We start from the raw sequence: 15,835 nt of genomic DNA, 5'->3' as shown, positions 1-15,835 counted from the left end.
TGCGTGTTTTTTGAAGTATGGCTCGGTAGCTCTCACAACATGAGAGGGCTGTAGGCTTAGCCGTCTCCCAAAGCCAGACATGCAACAATGATGATGCCACTTCATAGGATGGCTAATCCGAGGCTTTTGGTGCTTGATGTTCTGGTACAAAACAACCGGTGAGGTATATGAGGGCTGGGTCAACGAGGCACAGCACAATGCTCCAGCTATCTGGATTTGTCCTCTGGACTCCAATGCAGCTTCTCAAGCTGTTAGATGAAGATTTTTAGACCTCGCCCTTTTTGAAGGGTATCTCCCCAGAATTTTTGCCTTCAGTGGCTGAACCAGTTTTTGGTTGACATTAGCACCCTGTGCACATTTTCCCTGCTAACCAGTGGTGAAGTGCTTGTGCTCTCTCCTTCCAAAGCAGTAAAATTGGCACATGTCTAATTGGCACATTTATTTACTTGTAAGCCCCTAATAACTGATACCACAAGTCCTAAGGGCCTGTCGGTTAATTGCTACTAGTGGGCCTGCTACAAAAGTAGCCTTTTTAAACATGACTCAGTCCTGCCAGCTTTAGTACAGTTTAAACTGCCATTTCGACCTGGCAAAATAAACCTTTTGCCAGGCATAAAACTTCTTTTTTTAATAAATGTAAGTCGCCCCTAAGGTAGAATCTAAAGGCTGATAGTGCAGAGTGAAATGTATTTAATATGTCAAACATGCCTGCTTACGTTTTACATGTCCTGGCAGTGAATACTCCTATAATCCTTTAAAACTTTTGCAAGGCCTACCTCTCCCATTGAATAATACGGGGTTATAATATTCCATTCAATAAGGGACAACTTTGGATTTGGAGCAGATAGAGATATTATGTAGTGCTGTTTCCACTCTAAGTATTTGTAATTTAAAATCCTCTTCAATGGCAAATTCGGATTTTAAGTTACAATTCTGAAAATGCCACTTTTAGAAAGTTAGAAAGTATCCATGAGGACATGCTGTTGCGCTCCAAACTGTCGCACTGCGAGAACAAGAACGTTTCCATATAGTAAACAACCTTTTCTGTCTTTTTGCCATAATCTTCGTTTTCAAAGTAAACCAAACTTTAATCAAGACGCTTTCATCCATAGTTCCATCCATCCATACTTGCAACATCACCGGCGAGAGCAGCGTAATTCCAGCATGATTCATTGACTTTACATTTTCAAATGTCTCCTGCATGCCCTCTGGGCCTTTAACAGCGACACGTTAAAATGAATCAGACACGACGAGTTGGCTCATTAAAGGTATTTATTTCTTATCACCCAATGCATTTCATGCCGCAGGGGCTCATCGTCAGGTGTCACTAAAAAGATAATGAGACAGACATCTCAACCATCAAAATATTAATGTCCCTCTCCAATAAACGTAATAATGTGAATTGAGCGGCACTCCCCGATTATTCTACCCTCTGTTTACCCTTGCTAGCAATCGCAAACCAAAATTTCACATGCAAATTTTATCCCTCCACCCCGTAACCCCCTGACCTAAACTCAAAAGTAAATCTGGCGCGTGAAACTCAAGACTAAATGAAATTCCAAAAATTTGACAGTGCTAACATGAGTATATCCCACCTTAACACCTCCATAAGAACTCTCCCTTTAACCTAATTCCCACCCCTCTAGTGCAATGTGGCCTGTGAGCTAGTAAATCACCTTCAAAGCCGAAACCGACAGATTCATCTAGTGTGCACATCTATTCGCAACTGCCAGCATTCAGTTTGACGCAAAAACTTTCCGAGCGTAGTTATATAACCACGTGTACTCCAAGAACCAGGTGTGTTCCTAACCCCATGACCCAATCCACTTGAAATTCAAACGCTTAAAGAAACAGCTTACAAAGTTGTTTTGTGAAAACAGAAACAATCCTCAATAAACATCCACCACTACACATGCACCAGCAACCACCCCTTCTCTCTACATCCCAAACCAAATTGCCTAAAAGCATGCCTAAAATATACGACAAAAAATACATGAAATAAATAAACAAGCAGAATAATACACTTTCAATTAAATAAAAAAATGAAAAAGAAGAAAAGAAACAAACATTTCCAGAATTGAGACATCCCTTATAACGGACCACATGGTTTCAGTCCGTTATAATCCATCATCATTTCATGAGCACCACTCAGATTTTATATATGTCCTCACGCTGCCTCCGGAGTGATGAATATTTACATAATCCATACTTATTTATTCAAAGCTTTTATCAATGGGGTGCAAACTGACGTAGGGACAATTTGTTTGTGTAACAAGAGAAAAGATTAGAGAATGCACTCCTTCCCTTTTAGAAAGTTGTCATTTTTTCCCCAACCATTTTTGCCTTCTGCCAGTGTCCTCGGTCACATGACTATGAATGGTTCTGCTGTTGGCGTTTGTGTATTGCTCCCAGACAGAAACACAAAGAGGGAATAAGTGTTCACAGGATGGACCATCGTGGCAGGATGTTTAGGAGGAGATGTACCCCACCCCACTTACACTTCAAAGGGATTTTCCTCATACACACAGAAAGCCTGAACAGTCTTCCATGTCTTTTGTCACCCCAGACAGGTTGGATCCTTGACAGGAGAAGTCAAGTCAACCAACAACGTTCCTCCACTCCCTACCTCATCCCCTCTCCCTAACCCCCTCCTTGTTCATCGCCGCTTGGAGGAAGACTTAGCCTAAGACATTGGACCTCGCTACCTCATTAGTGCCCCTCAGACGCACAGCACAATGGAACTTTTGAACTCCTATGAACATTTGTTTATTCTAATCTCCTTGATATGATCCTACCCTCTCTGCTGTAAAGCGCTCCGATACCTTCGGGTCTGGACAGCGCTATCAAAAACCTCTTAAATAAAATAAAAATAAATTAAAAAAAGGTGTGGGCATAAGGCAGGGAATCCTTCCACACAAAGGTTGGCATCAGGATTACATATTTGACCTTCAGAGACAATCTTCAGAACACTCCTTGCCCTGGTGAAGTTACAGAAGAAGGAATTGGCCTGCAACCATAGGACTTCTGTGCTATTGAGGACAGCCTTGCTTTCTGTGAAGGAAGACTGGACCTGCTTACCTTCATTCCAGGCTATCTCAGACTGACAGCAACATTAAATTGGCTAACCTCCTGTCTGAGTACAGGGACGCAACAAGCTTTAGAGGCCTGCCTGCAACTGCCCAGCTGACCTACTGCAATTGACCTGCCTCGGCCTGCAGCTGGACCAGCTTTAGCCCTGCTGACCTCTGCTGGAGAGAGTCCCTGATCCCCAAGAGGTGCTTTCCCATGTCTTGACCCCTTGACTGGCATCCTAGTGCAATCCTCTACATGAAAAGGGTAAAATGCTGTAGTTTGGCCTCCCCCAACTGCAAACGGGCTGGTTCAACTCAAAACTCTGGTGCCCATGACGAACTTCCATGGAAAGCTCCAGTGAGACCTGCTCTTCACACTACAGTGACCACCAGAATTGACAGTCAATAATTTTAAAATGTCTTGTTCTGTGAAATGTTTTATCTTTAAAATACAAATTATTTTGTGTTTTCATTAAATGTTACTTTAATTTACTTTAAATTCACGTTTAATATATTGAATTATTGGTAGGTTATTTGGTTTAGAAACAGAATTTGGATCTGCGCCTTCAGAGAAATGCTTAGGAAAAGGTGACTTTTTAAGAACAAAGGGGTCTATTAGGATGGCGGACGGACGAAAGAGGTGCTGGGACCGGCCACCAGTGGTGCGGCAGAGCCGCACTGGCAATTAGGATGCCACCGCCATGGTGGCGGAGGCATCCCCCATCACCAATATTGTGGTGGGCGGTGCTCACAGCACTGCCCGCCACAATGCTGTGGATGCACTTTGTGCATTTGTGATCACAACGTGGCAGACATCGCGCAGTGCCTGCCACGTTGTGCATGCAAATGCAGGGTGGTACCATAGGTACCCCCCATGTGCATCCCCTACCCCCCAAAACCCTGGGGGGCCGCAACAGGCCCCCACATTCAGGGAACACATGCTGTTGCCGTGGAAAGACATATCTCTGCCTTAATTGTAATATGGATGCAGACACCACCAGCATATTCAGCCCTTTTTCCGCCCGGTCGACTTGCCGACGGGCGGAAAACCAGCGGACGGTCTTTCCGTCTCCTGGGGTCCCCTCCACCATCGTAGTTTGGCGGGGGGAAACGAGAGGCGGGTGGTAGATAATGGCGGGCGGATCAGCCCGCTATTATAATAGACCCCTCAGTCAGACATTGAATACAACAAGGCAATTCTAAACTTCCAGATAGCTCTACAGGTTGCACAAGAAGGGTAAGTCAGAACATGTGACATTTATAAGTTATACTAATGCAAAACAGTTTGGTCTCCATTAGGATGACGGGCGGACATTGTCCGCCCGCCACCCTATCGTAGAACGGGACCGGCCGCCATAAGGGAGGGGGTCCCGTGGGGGGAATTAGGATGTGCTCGCCACAGTGGCGGGCACATCCTGTAGTTTTAGCATTGTGGCGGGCGGTGCACTCTGCACCGCCCGCCACAATGTTAAAAATGCTTTTTTGCATTTGCATATGCAAAGCGGCAGGCACCACGCGGTGCCTGCTGCTTTACATATGCAAATGTGGGGGGTACCATAGGTACCCCCCCATGTGCCCCCCGACAGTGGTGGCAACCTGGGGGCCCTGCAGGGGGCCCCCGCAGCAATCTCCGCCTGCCTTTCCGTGGCGGCATTGCCGCGGCGGAAAGGCCTCTACTTTTTGCCATTGTAATATGGCTGGGGGTGTCCATTGGACACCGCCACCATATTAATCTAAAGCGGCGGACGGTCTTTCCGTGCTGTCCCCTCCGCCATCCTAATCTGGCGAAAGGGAAAACGAGAGTGCTTGTCGGGCAGATTGCCTCCACCAGGGTGGCGGTGGCCACCGCCACCCTGGCGGAGGCAATCCGCCCGACATCCTAATGGGGCCCTTTGTGACATCACTTCCCTTAAATAGTCACTTTTCTGTTTCATTGTTTTAAAGTACCTAAACATCCAAGAATTAACCAACCGAGTTTTCTCATTTAACCGTTTCTTGTGTACATGTGAAAAGAGATTAGCAAGAACAAGGGGCCAATACTTAAAAGCATTTTTGAGACCAGGAAGTAGTACTACAGGAATACTCAGTTACCTACTCTTCAAAGCCTTAGTCAATTGTCAAGGGATTGTCCACTCCCATTGTGTAAAAGTGCAAACAAGGAAAGTCCTTTTTCGTTTGTACTCCTTGTATATGAATATCCTATGAGTACTCATATTTTATTCACATTTTAGATCTTTTAAAAATAATTCACAAAGGCATGCATAAGCACATAAAAGAGTGCTACAGAGTACTACATTACATACTCTAAAATACCTTTGTAAATAGGCCCCACTGTGTCTTTCTCAACCGTGAAATGCCATGGGAAGAGGAGGAAAAATGCCTATAAACCATGCATGGCTGTCATTCATCTCATTCACAATCACAATGGTGCACAGACAGAATATCGACGGTGAAATATCGAATTGCATTAATATCAAGTCAAGAATATCGATGGTGCAAAATATCAAGGTACGTTTTTTTGCTGTTAAAAATATCGATTTTATTGAAATGCAGAAATATCGATTTTGTAAATTTCGATGTCATAAATACAGTTTTAAATTATATCAATAATTTTTTTGTTTAATGATGTATTTATATTATAGTATAAGTTATTATATATTTTATAAATAAATAAATATGTCAAAACTACATTTTATTTAAGTTTTAAGAGTTGGATGTTGGGTTTATAGGGGATAAGGGTGGGAAGTAATTTTAAAGGATTAAAATGTAAATATTTTTTAAAATGTTGTAGAGTTTTAGGAGCGGGATATTTGGTTTATAGAGGATCAAGTTGGAGAGTAATTAAAAAAAGTGTTTAAATTTATAAATATTTTTACATAATTTTAAACATTTTGGGCCTGATTCTGATCCCATCCGGAAAGCCCTTCATAAGGCTCGGGTCCGGCGGGCTTTCAGGACGAAATGTGGTGCGGGCATCAGAGCGAGCGAGTACGATGCGCCCTTAAGCATAGAGACTTGATTCGCTCTGACTTCCATTGAAGTCAATGGGAGCCTGTGTACAGACAAACACACAGGCTCTCAATGCAGAAAATGGGTGGGTGGGGAAAAGCGTACACAGTTGTAGTTTTGCATTTTTTTTGGTTCTCTTTCCGAATTGATTTGTTTTTGATTCTTTTTCTATGGATAGAATGGATTTCCAGGACTGTCTACTGCTACATAACTGTAAGGTATTTTTTATTATTATGGGTGGTAAATGTTTTTTGTTACATTCATTTGTTTGTTTCTTTTTTATTTTAATAATTATATTATGTCACATATATTTGTGTTATTTTTTTATTTTTACATGGCATAGTTATAATTATTAATTTAAAAAAGAGTAGAATTATGTTCTTTAAATGTTTGGAATTTTTAAAATGCTTATGGTGTTTAGCATTGTTTTTTCTTTACAGTATAGATTTAGCTATCATGACTAGGTATTCTAGACCTTTGGTGTTAGCAAATAGTCTAGTTTTGTGTTGTAGGAAAATCATACATTGTTTTAGTTTGTTTACTTAGTTTAGGGCCTATTTTAGTTAGAGATTGCTCTAGCCTTAGCTTGTGATAGCTTTGATCTTTTTTAATAGCTCCTTTACGTTTATGAAGGGTTGGTTGTCCTCTTCCTATTGTGGGTTGGAAGGCATTGTGCCATCCTTCCACCGTGATGTTTGCTGTAGCTTTTTGAGCTAATGTACTGTCGTAAATGTTCCACCAGGGTACTTGGAAATTGGGTTGTCTACGGTGCCCTGACCTACGTAGCCTTCCCGCCCAAGGGTCTTCAAAGTAGTCTAGGAAGGGAGTTAGTTTACTTTCATTTGCGCGATAGAAGGGGCTCTCAAGAAGTAAATTATGATATTTTATTTCTTCAGTTGTTGGTACATAGGCCAGGCAAAGTTGGTATTAGTGGAGTAATCTATATTTAACGTAGATTTTTGCAGGTGTCTCCAGATAGTTTGCTAAAGTGGTAATAGCAACCTTGTATTGCAGTGTGTGGGTATATTTTTTAAATTGATTGAATCATTGCTTGTTCAAAATCAATGATGATTTTTTGTGGAAAGTGGTTGTCGTGTGTTGTTTTAATATTGTTAGGAGCTCTATGTATGTGATGTTTTGTTTATTAGGGAATAGTGTGTATATGAAGGGGATGTTAGTATCTTCATATTCTCCATGGATTGTAAATAGTTGATAAAAAGGCTAGGGTCAAACTTTGAATGTGCCTTCCATCATGCATGTTTTACAGTTTTTAAGTTTTTGTAAATTGTTGTTTGTTGCAAAGATTATAATTCGTATTGCAAGACTGTTGTTGTCATTTAGAAGGAATTATTCCTCTTTGTGGGTGATGGTGTATTCTGGTAATCTTTGCATTTCTGCAAACTTTTGGGGGTGGGTGGTGTTTGAGCTGTGGCTCTTTTAGTTTGTTTCATTAATCTCTTCAGAGTGGTGATAGATGGTAGTTGTCCTGTGACGTGTTCAGGTACCGTAGTTAGCAAATTTTTAGGTATTTGAGTACTTGTCTGTTGGGAGCTGGTACTTACTTAACTGATTGCCTCAAGAGCATCTCTAACCTCGATTTCAGATACATTGGGGGATGGTTGTGTTCTTTGACATTTACTACATTGGTTTCTATTGTAATGGCTGTCCCTTAGCAAGAGTTAGAATAATATTTACTGCATTGCCAGTGCGTTTTGTTTCCAGTTACTTTATCTTTTGTATAAGTTTAGCCCATGTAGCACAGAAGTAGTTTTCCCTTTTGTTAAATAATTAATGTTGCTTCTTCTGCCATTTCTTGTTCCATCTGTGAATATATGTATATATATTTATTAATTATATGATATTGAGCAGAACATATTTTGTAAAATTAATATATTTAAAACAAAAACTTACAATTATTTTGATTTTATTTTCTTGTTGTATTTTTTTCAATTGCTGTTGTTTATCCACATTTTTTTTTCCTGTTGGTTTAAAAGCAAAATGCTAATTTTATCAAAGTGTTACATTTTATTTATTTAGTTTCTATTTTTATTTAGTTGAGTAAAAAATACTTACTATTATTCGTTGATGATGTTTTTTTTCGATGATTTTGTTGTAGGTTACAGTTTGTAGAAGCGGGCATGAGAAAAACATTTGTTAGTTATATATGTGTTTTTTAAATTAGTTTGTTATATTTATTGGTTAATTTATATACTTACTTATTTTTATATTAGTCTTTAATGTTGCTTTTGTCTTTGTTTTCACAGTTAATTCTTACTTTGACTTTTTTAGGTGGAGTTTCATTGAAGTTTAATCTGTGAAATATAAAATAAAAGGTTATCATTTTAGTATATTTGTTTATTTTGCTTTTTCAGTCTTTATATTTAATAGAAGAAAAAAATACTTACTGAATGTAGGTGGTGAAGTTTCTTTTGTTGATGTTGTTTTTTGTTGAAGTTTGTTGAAGCAGGCAAGAGAAAATTGTTTGTTAGTAATGATTTGTTTTGAATTACATTTATTGTTTCTTGTAGTTTGGTTAATTTATATACTTACTTTGTATTATCTTATGTTGGTTTTGTATTTGTTTTCGAATGTAATGTTTGTTTTGGGGTTTTTGGGTGGAGTTATTGTGAAGTAATCTGTGAAACATAAGAGAATACATTGTAATTTCACTTAATATGGGCCGCCCGCCATCCATGCCTGATTGACCCCCCGCCATATTAGTATGGCTGGGGGATCTGCGGCGGATGGAAAGACTGTCTGCCTCTTTTCCGCTGGTCGACTCGTCGACCGGGCGGAAAAGGGGCATAATATGGTGGCGTGTCTGCAAGACACCCCCATCCATATTATGATGATGGTGGAGATCAGTCACCATGGTAAAGCATGCGTTTTTTGTTTTTGGGGGCCTGTTGCAGGCCCCCAGGGTGTTGGGGGAGTTTGGGGTGCACATGGGGGTGCCTATGGTACCTCCCTGCATTTGCATGCACAAGGTGGCAGGTACCGCGCGGTGCCTGTCACGTTGTGCATGCAAATGCACAACATGCATTTTTTACATTGTGGCGGGTGCTGCTTAAAGCACCGCCCCCCAGCAATGTGAAAAATGCAGGATGCGACCGCCAGCATGGCGGGCTCATCCTCATTTGAATGGCAGGACCGCCGCACCTAAGGCGGGCGGTCCCTTTTGCCGTTGCCCACCATCGTAATAGACCCCTTAGTGTTTATTTTTTTATTTATAATTAAATAACTATACTTACTCTTTTTAGTTGATGCAGTGTTCTTGTTAAATGTTGTTGTTTTGTTGATTTTTATAGATGATGTTAAAAAAACATTTGTTAGCTATGTTTTGCTATTTAATTAAATGTTTTACTTTTAAGTAATTTATGTTATTATTTGGTTGTCAAATACTTACTCTGTGTTATATTTTGTTGTTGTGTACGTAAATCTTTGTGTTGATTTTTCTAGGTGAAATTTTAGTAAAGTTGAATCTGTTATATAGAAAGGAAAACATGTTATAATATTTGTAAAAGCGTATATAATTTATTTAGTTACAATGGAGGTCATTACGATGGCGGACGTACTGAAGTCCGTCCGCCAACGTCCCGGTGATGGGGACCACCTGCCTATAAGGAGGTGGCCTCACATGCCAAATTACAATGCAGCCGCTACCAGGGCAGCCGCAAAAGGCACTTTTGCCATTGCGGCGGGTGCTGCTGGCTGCAGCACCCGTCGCAATGGAAAAAAGGCAGGTTTTGCATTTCCCTGCACTACATGGCAGGCACCATGTGGTGCCTGCCACATGGTGCAGGGAAATGGTGCCCCCCTTGCAAAACAAAAGTGCCCCTGAATAGGGGGACCACAACAGTCCTCCGAAGTCGATCCCCACCAGCCTTCCCATGGCGGGGTAACCACCATGGAAAGGCTGGCAGGGTTCCAACATCCAAATCGGGGGGCAGTGCCTGCTAGGCACTGCCACCATTCTGAGGATCCGGGCCGGTCCGACATACTGATCTGGTGGGCAGAAAAAGGCCTTACAACGGCTGTGAACTCACCACCGGCAGCCTGCCGGTGGCAGGTTTACCAGCATCGTAATTAGGCCCAAAGGTTTGTGCATACCTTTATCGCGGGATATTTGGAATACTTTTGGGTGTCGTTGTTTTTTGTTTTTCTCTCTCTCTCCAAAGTTTGCTCTTCCTCCATGGTTGTCCGTTTTACGGTAAATGTTATGTTAATTATTTGATTTTTTTTAAAGTGTTTGTTTAATTAGTTAGAGTTTTCTATTGGTTTGTGTTTGTGGGTTTTAAATTGATTGGTCAAGATAGCTTTTTTGACTTTTTTTAGCGGTTACATTTTAATTTGTTTCATATTTATTGTGTTTATCAACTGTTTGTTTTTATTTTGTATATTGTTGTTATTTAATTTTATTTGTAGATAAATGTGTTTTATTTTTTAATCTATTATATATATATATTTATGTTTGTTTATTTTTGTTATTTGTGATATCTTGTTAATGTATTATTTGTTTATTTATGTTATTTTATTTTGAATTTATTTGTTTGAAATAATGTGATTAATTTGTAATTATTTTTATTGTTTCATTAAAAAATTGTATATGTTACTTTATTATATTATATTATTGTAAATAGTATTGTTATGTTTAATTGTTATTTTCTATAAAGTTTATATGTATTTTGTTGATGTTTGTGTTGTCGATGTTGTTTATATCGATATTTTTGATGTGTTTCATTTTATTTTAATTTAATCAATATTTTTGTGTTCTGTATTTTTGTCGTCGATATTTTTGTAATCAAGATTTTTTTAGATGATATTTTTTTATCGATGTTAGTGTAATTTCTATTTTGTGTATTGTGTGTCGATATGGCTGATTCATGAAGGAGAAAACTAGAACCAGCAGTAACCATGACATGAGGAAATCAAACAGTAAATAGTCATAACTCAAAAGAACATAGGCGCATAGAAGACTTCTTATCTTTGTGCTAACACTGACAGAAATACCCTAGACGTGCATGGTGGTTGATTGTGAAACGGAGTCCAATGTTTAGTAGTACCTTTTGGAGTAGCTGCAGCCCATTTCACAAAATACTAAAACAAAAAATGCTTGCCCTCTTTGGGTGAATAATTAGAACTGAGGGGCATATTTACAAGCCCCTATCGTCACCACAACTTCACTTATTTGGAAGTTATGTTGGCGATAGGGTCTCTGCCTTATTTACAAGGCAGCATTAAGCCACTTAACGTGGTTTAACGCGGGCTTGTAAATAAGGCCCACTTTCACGCTATACTATAGCGTGAAAAGGGAGGCAATGGGTGTTGCGTGGGGTGTTCCACTGCAATAACCATTGATTTTGATGCTGCCCCATATTTACATTGGTGGCGTTAATATGGAGTAGCGCCATAATTAACACCAGGGAAGACCTTGTCTTACCCAGGCGAAATGAGGAGCAATGTTCAATTTAGCCTGGATTTTGCTGTTTCCATGTGTGCTGCGTTGTGCAGCACCCATAGAAACAGCAAAATGCCATTGGTTGTTGATGTGCAGGAAGGGACACCTTCCTGCATATAAACAATCTTCCCCTGCAACGCAGACACCCTTGCACTATGGTGCAAGGGTGACTGTGATGGCGCTAGGCAGCTAAGTTAGAGCAAGCGCAGGGAGAAACTCAGCACTGCGCTGTATTCTTCTAAACACAGTGCAGCACTGCGTTTCAGAAGTGGCGGAGCATGTCGTTAAGCCACGGAGGCTAACACAGCACTCTGACACTTCCTTTTCGATATGCCCCTATGTTTTTTGCAGGACTCCTCTGAACTAGCCTGATGAACCTGCCCCCTAACCTAACTTTCAAGTTATGTTCACCCAGGTCAAGAAATCAAATATTGACTCCTAATGCTCTCTATATTCGCTTGATGGTGGTGTAGTATACTGGATACTACATCCATACAGTACTCATTCAACAATAATCACTCTATCATCATGTTCAGTCCTTTTATTACTTTACAGCTCAGTCATCAATGTGCCAACACAGTTGAAACCCCTCTACTTATCCTTTTACTTCACCTTTATTCACCATGCTAGTTTTTCATTTACATACTATTATGGTTCGCATACGTTTGCTAATATCACAAAAAAAAGTACTAAATACTAGAGTACAATTTCAGAAATCATTAAAATTCAAAAGCAGAGTTTAGAATCTGTACTTACTGTGGTCCAACTGACCTGTTGACCCAGGTCAGTAAAATACAGCGTAACAATGGAAGACACAGCCACATCTTGAATACTTATTGTGTCTCTTAAGAAGGGCCCTTCAATGCCTGTGGGAAAATGGCAAAACTATTATAGTATAATAAAATTAACATTTAATACAGGAAGTACAGACAACTCAAATAGTAAGTAACACAAAAATACAATATGAAATGGAAGCAGAGTGTCTAACAAAATTATTTCCTCTCTTTATTTTGACTACAAAATATGTTTCTGAATATTAAGAGGGAAATCAAAATGCGAAAACCTTTAATTTGAAACTTCTCTTGTGACACCTTCAGACTTCATTGTCTCTCAAAGGATTGAACAAGTGCATTGGAACCCCATATCGGCAACTAGACTTGTGAAGATAATGGCCATGATTTACAAAGAAACATCTTAGACATAGTCTTTGAGTTCTTCCGGCTTAGTACTGAATTCCTGGAGTAAGTATTTTCATTTATTTCAATAACAATTGACAACAGACACTATATTACTCATTAATCTCAAATTGCATCTTCATCAGTGTCAGGCCTTTTCTTTGGGGACTAAGGAGCTGAGGGGCACCTGGGAAACACTTGCAACAAACATTGACTGTTGACCTTGGATTGTTAGGAAGTAGTTACTTATGCAAGCTCAGTGAGTGCCAAGAACCTCCTCTTTAGGCTTTGTCGCAAAGGAAATGAAGGAAGTCAATGCTTACTCTTTTTGGCTCATGTGAGCCTGGCATAGAATGTTTAGATAAAGACTGGAGTACGCTGTAGAATGGAAGAACGTAGAATGTATTCTTTCTTCTAAAAACACATTTCTTTTAACCTGCAACATGCTTTACTCCAACCTTGGTTAAAATAGCATCACAGTGCACTAGTAATCGACTTCTGATTAACCTCACTATCTGTTATTAAAAGCTTATCAGTTATATTTGCAATAGATATCAGATAATGTTTATTAAACATAAAAACACAATTGAGACACTATTAAGAAGACAAGCCCTGGGCTTAAAGTGGAAAAATATACGCCCACTACAAAAATGGCACTATGCTGGTGCCCTAGATGAACCCATGGTTGCAAGGTAATGCTCCTTTTACCACATTGCTTCTTATTCTTCTTATTCCCTCAAATGTAATTCCTAAGTCATTATGAAAGTTGCAAGCATAAGAGGAGAAATGTAAGAAAGGCAGAAGAATTCCTCCTCATGTAAACTATAGAGAGGAAGTGATATAGAGGGATTGTGGCAAGAGGGTAACACAGGTTGATGCTCTTCATTCTTGGTCTGTCAAGACATCAGCCTGCCACCTGCTTTGTATCTTGTCTCCACTTTTCTATGGATGCCATTTTGGCTAGGGTCTGAACCATAAGACGATTAAGCCTCGTCCACTTTTCAGATTCTTCGGGAGCATAAGAAGGGCTTGTGATGACAATCCCTGTTCAACATTTAGCTTCGCTTGGCCCAAAACCTGAGCAAAACTACAGGTAAGTTGAAGGCTCATTTATTGTCAGGTTCACATTCCCTGGGGATAAATGTTATATCCTACCCTGTCAAATTATTTGAAGGTGCTGAAGCATATCGACATCTTTGCAATAAACTTGAACCACAAATGACATTTCAAAGAATGCCTCTAGCAGCAATTGTGATACATTCTTTACATAGTATATTGTATAAATTCGGTTTAGGGACTTATGTTTGCTCCCTCTAATAATTTCCGCATAGGCTCATTACACAATTCTGCTACATAACAGACCCACAGAGGTTTTTTTTACCAGAATTGTTTTGTAGTTGGTGGGACATGCCACTTCGTTGTATGTTGTTGTCATTCCATCATACTCCCTTACCACTTTTGGAACTGCTTTGAAGGTTGTTCTTGTATAAGTTATATACACTTGATTTCTAGGAATATTATCCTGAAGTTTTATGAATGATGCATTTTGTAATCGTACATTTATGGTTTTATTTAAAATCGAATCAAGGTTGTTTTAACTGAACTGTATTGAATTCTGAATGAAAATGTAAAACCCCATATAAACCACTCATGTGACTATGAGTAATCTATGAATGATAACTTCCGTAGTTAGGACATAAAATACCAGTAAGCAACAGAGAGCAATCAGCCCTGTACTTGTGCAAATTATTTATTTCCCCAATGGGGACATGTTTTACTTTGTAATTTTTAAAACCTCTGAAGGTGCAGAATTCTCCATCTGAAGCATGTTTCCCACATGACTAAGGATGTGATCACCATATGCATCCTTATAAAGATAAATAATAAGAGGTGCAATATGAATTATTTTACATATACAATCAAAAATGTAATTTGAAACATCATTCCAGGATTATATTTTGTTGTTTTTACTATTTACATGAAGACATTAATTTGTTAAAATTTCTGCAGTACATTTGAATCATATCTCTAACAGGTTGTCTTTATGCTCTGTACATCAATACAAAATCAACATAAAGATCTTGATTTTATTGCAGACATGTTTCATGGAAAAACCTGTTTTATCAACGTTGGAGAGTGATTCAAGTCATGTATATGAACTGTGAATTAACCTTCAACACAATTTTTTCTCTTTGTATTCAATCAATCAATCAATTTCTTTATTCGGATACAGGGAAATATCCATAAAAGTACAGAATAAAAAGTCAAGACAGTACATACACTAATATAATAATAAAAAGTAGGTCAGCAAATGCAATGGACATATTAATATAATTACAAAATTGATTATATACAAGGTACAGTAATCAATTCATCAAAACGGTCGTATAACAATCACAGACATAAAATGTGACGTGTACGTTAGTTCTGGTAACAGACATATAACCGAAGCTTTCTTACGCTATATTCATAGTGGCACGGGAACGAACTGCCAGTCTCAAAAAAGTACTGACACGGAGTGTTAAGTTGTCCCTATTGAGCATAACAATCTCTCTATATACTTCCCTAAAATCAGTGATATCATGAGACTTAAAATAGGGGATCAAAAACTGCTTACTATATACTTGATAAAAATCACAGAAAAATAGAAAATGTAACATTGATTGGCTCTCACTATTACCACAAGGGCAAATCGTTTGCTCAAGATTAGAACTAAAGCCCAAGGGAAAGCAAATTAGATATTTCAAGGTGCCAGCCCTAAGGCAAAAGAGCAGACTTCATTCCCAGCGAGGAATCGCCCTTGTGAGATAGATTGCTGGGGATTTTGTGAGGGAGCCATCGGCCCCTAGCATGTTTATATAACAAGCAACCGAGGGCTTCAGATTTTCATGCTCACGTCTTAGGTTACCATAGTATGCATACAAGTTCCCCTGAACAATCTTTTTATTAGTACCTGCCATATTTACTGGGTCTGTAAAAAGATGTGACAAATTTACAATACTCAGGCTGGTTTTCATAGCCGCCAACAAAGGCTTGTCCCCTCCCTTGTTGCAATTAAGGCAATCGACTATAATATCTCTGGTTAGCGTTGCTGCCGGGTTTTGCCAAACTTCCATCTAGAG

General features: G+C 39.2%; 1 protein-coding gene across 3 annotated transcripts in view; it reads right to left on the bottom strand.

The window, feature by feature from the left end:
• Positions 1 to 15,835, bottom strand: part of TECRL (trans-2,3-enoyl-CoA reductase like) — a 769,360-nt gene that overhangs the window by 396,964 nt on the left and 356,561 nt on the right. For all 3 annotated transcript variants that reach the window (XM_078677590.1, XM_078677589.1, XM_078677588.1), the window contains exon 4: positions 12,295 to 12,404. In XM_078677590.1, coding sequence (XP_078533716.1) covers positions 12,295 to 12,404 — 110 coding nt within the window. The remainder of the gene's footprint in view (positions 1 to 12,294; positions 12,405 to 15,835) is intronic.

Source organism: Lissotriton helveticus, chromosome 2_1 (genome assembly GCF_964261635.1).
Source record: "Lissotriton helveticus chromosome 2_1, aLisHel1.1, whole genome shotgun sequence".
NCBI lineage: Eukaryota > Metazoa > Chordata > Amphibia > Caudata > Salamandridae > Lissotriton > Lissotriton helveticus.
The sequence above is the reverse complement of the archived record's forward strand: the minus strand, read 5'-3'. Positions and strand labels throughout refer to the sequence as shown.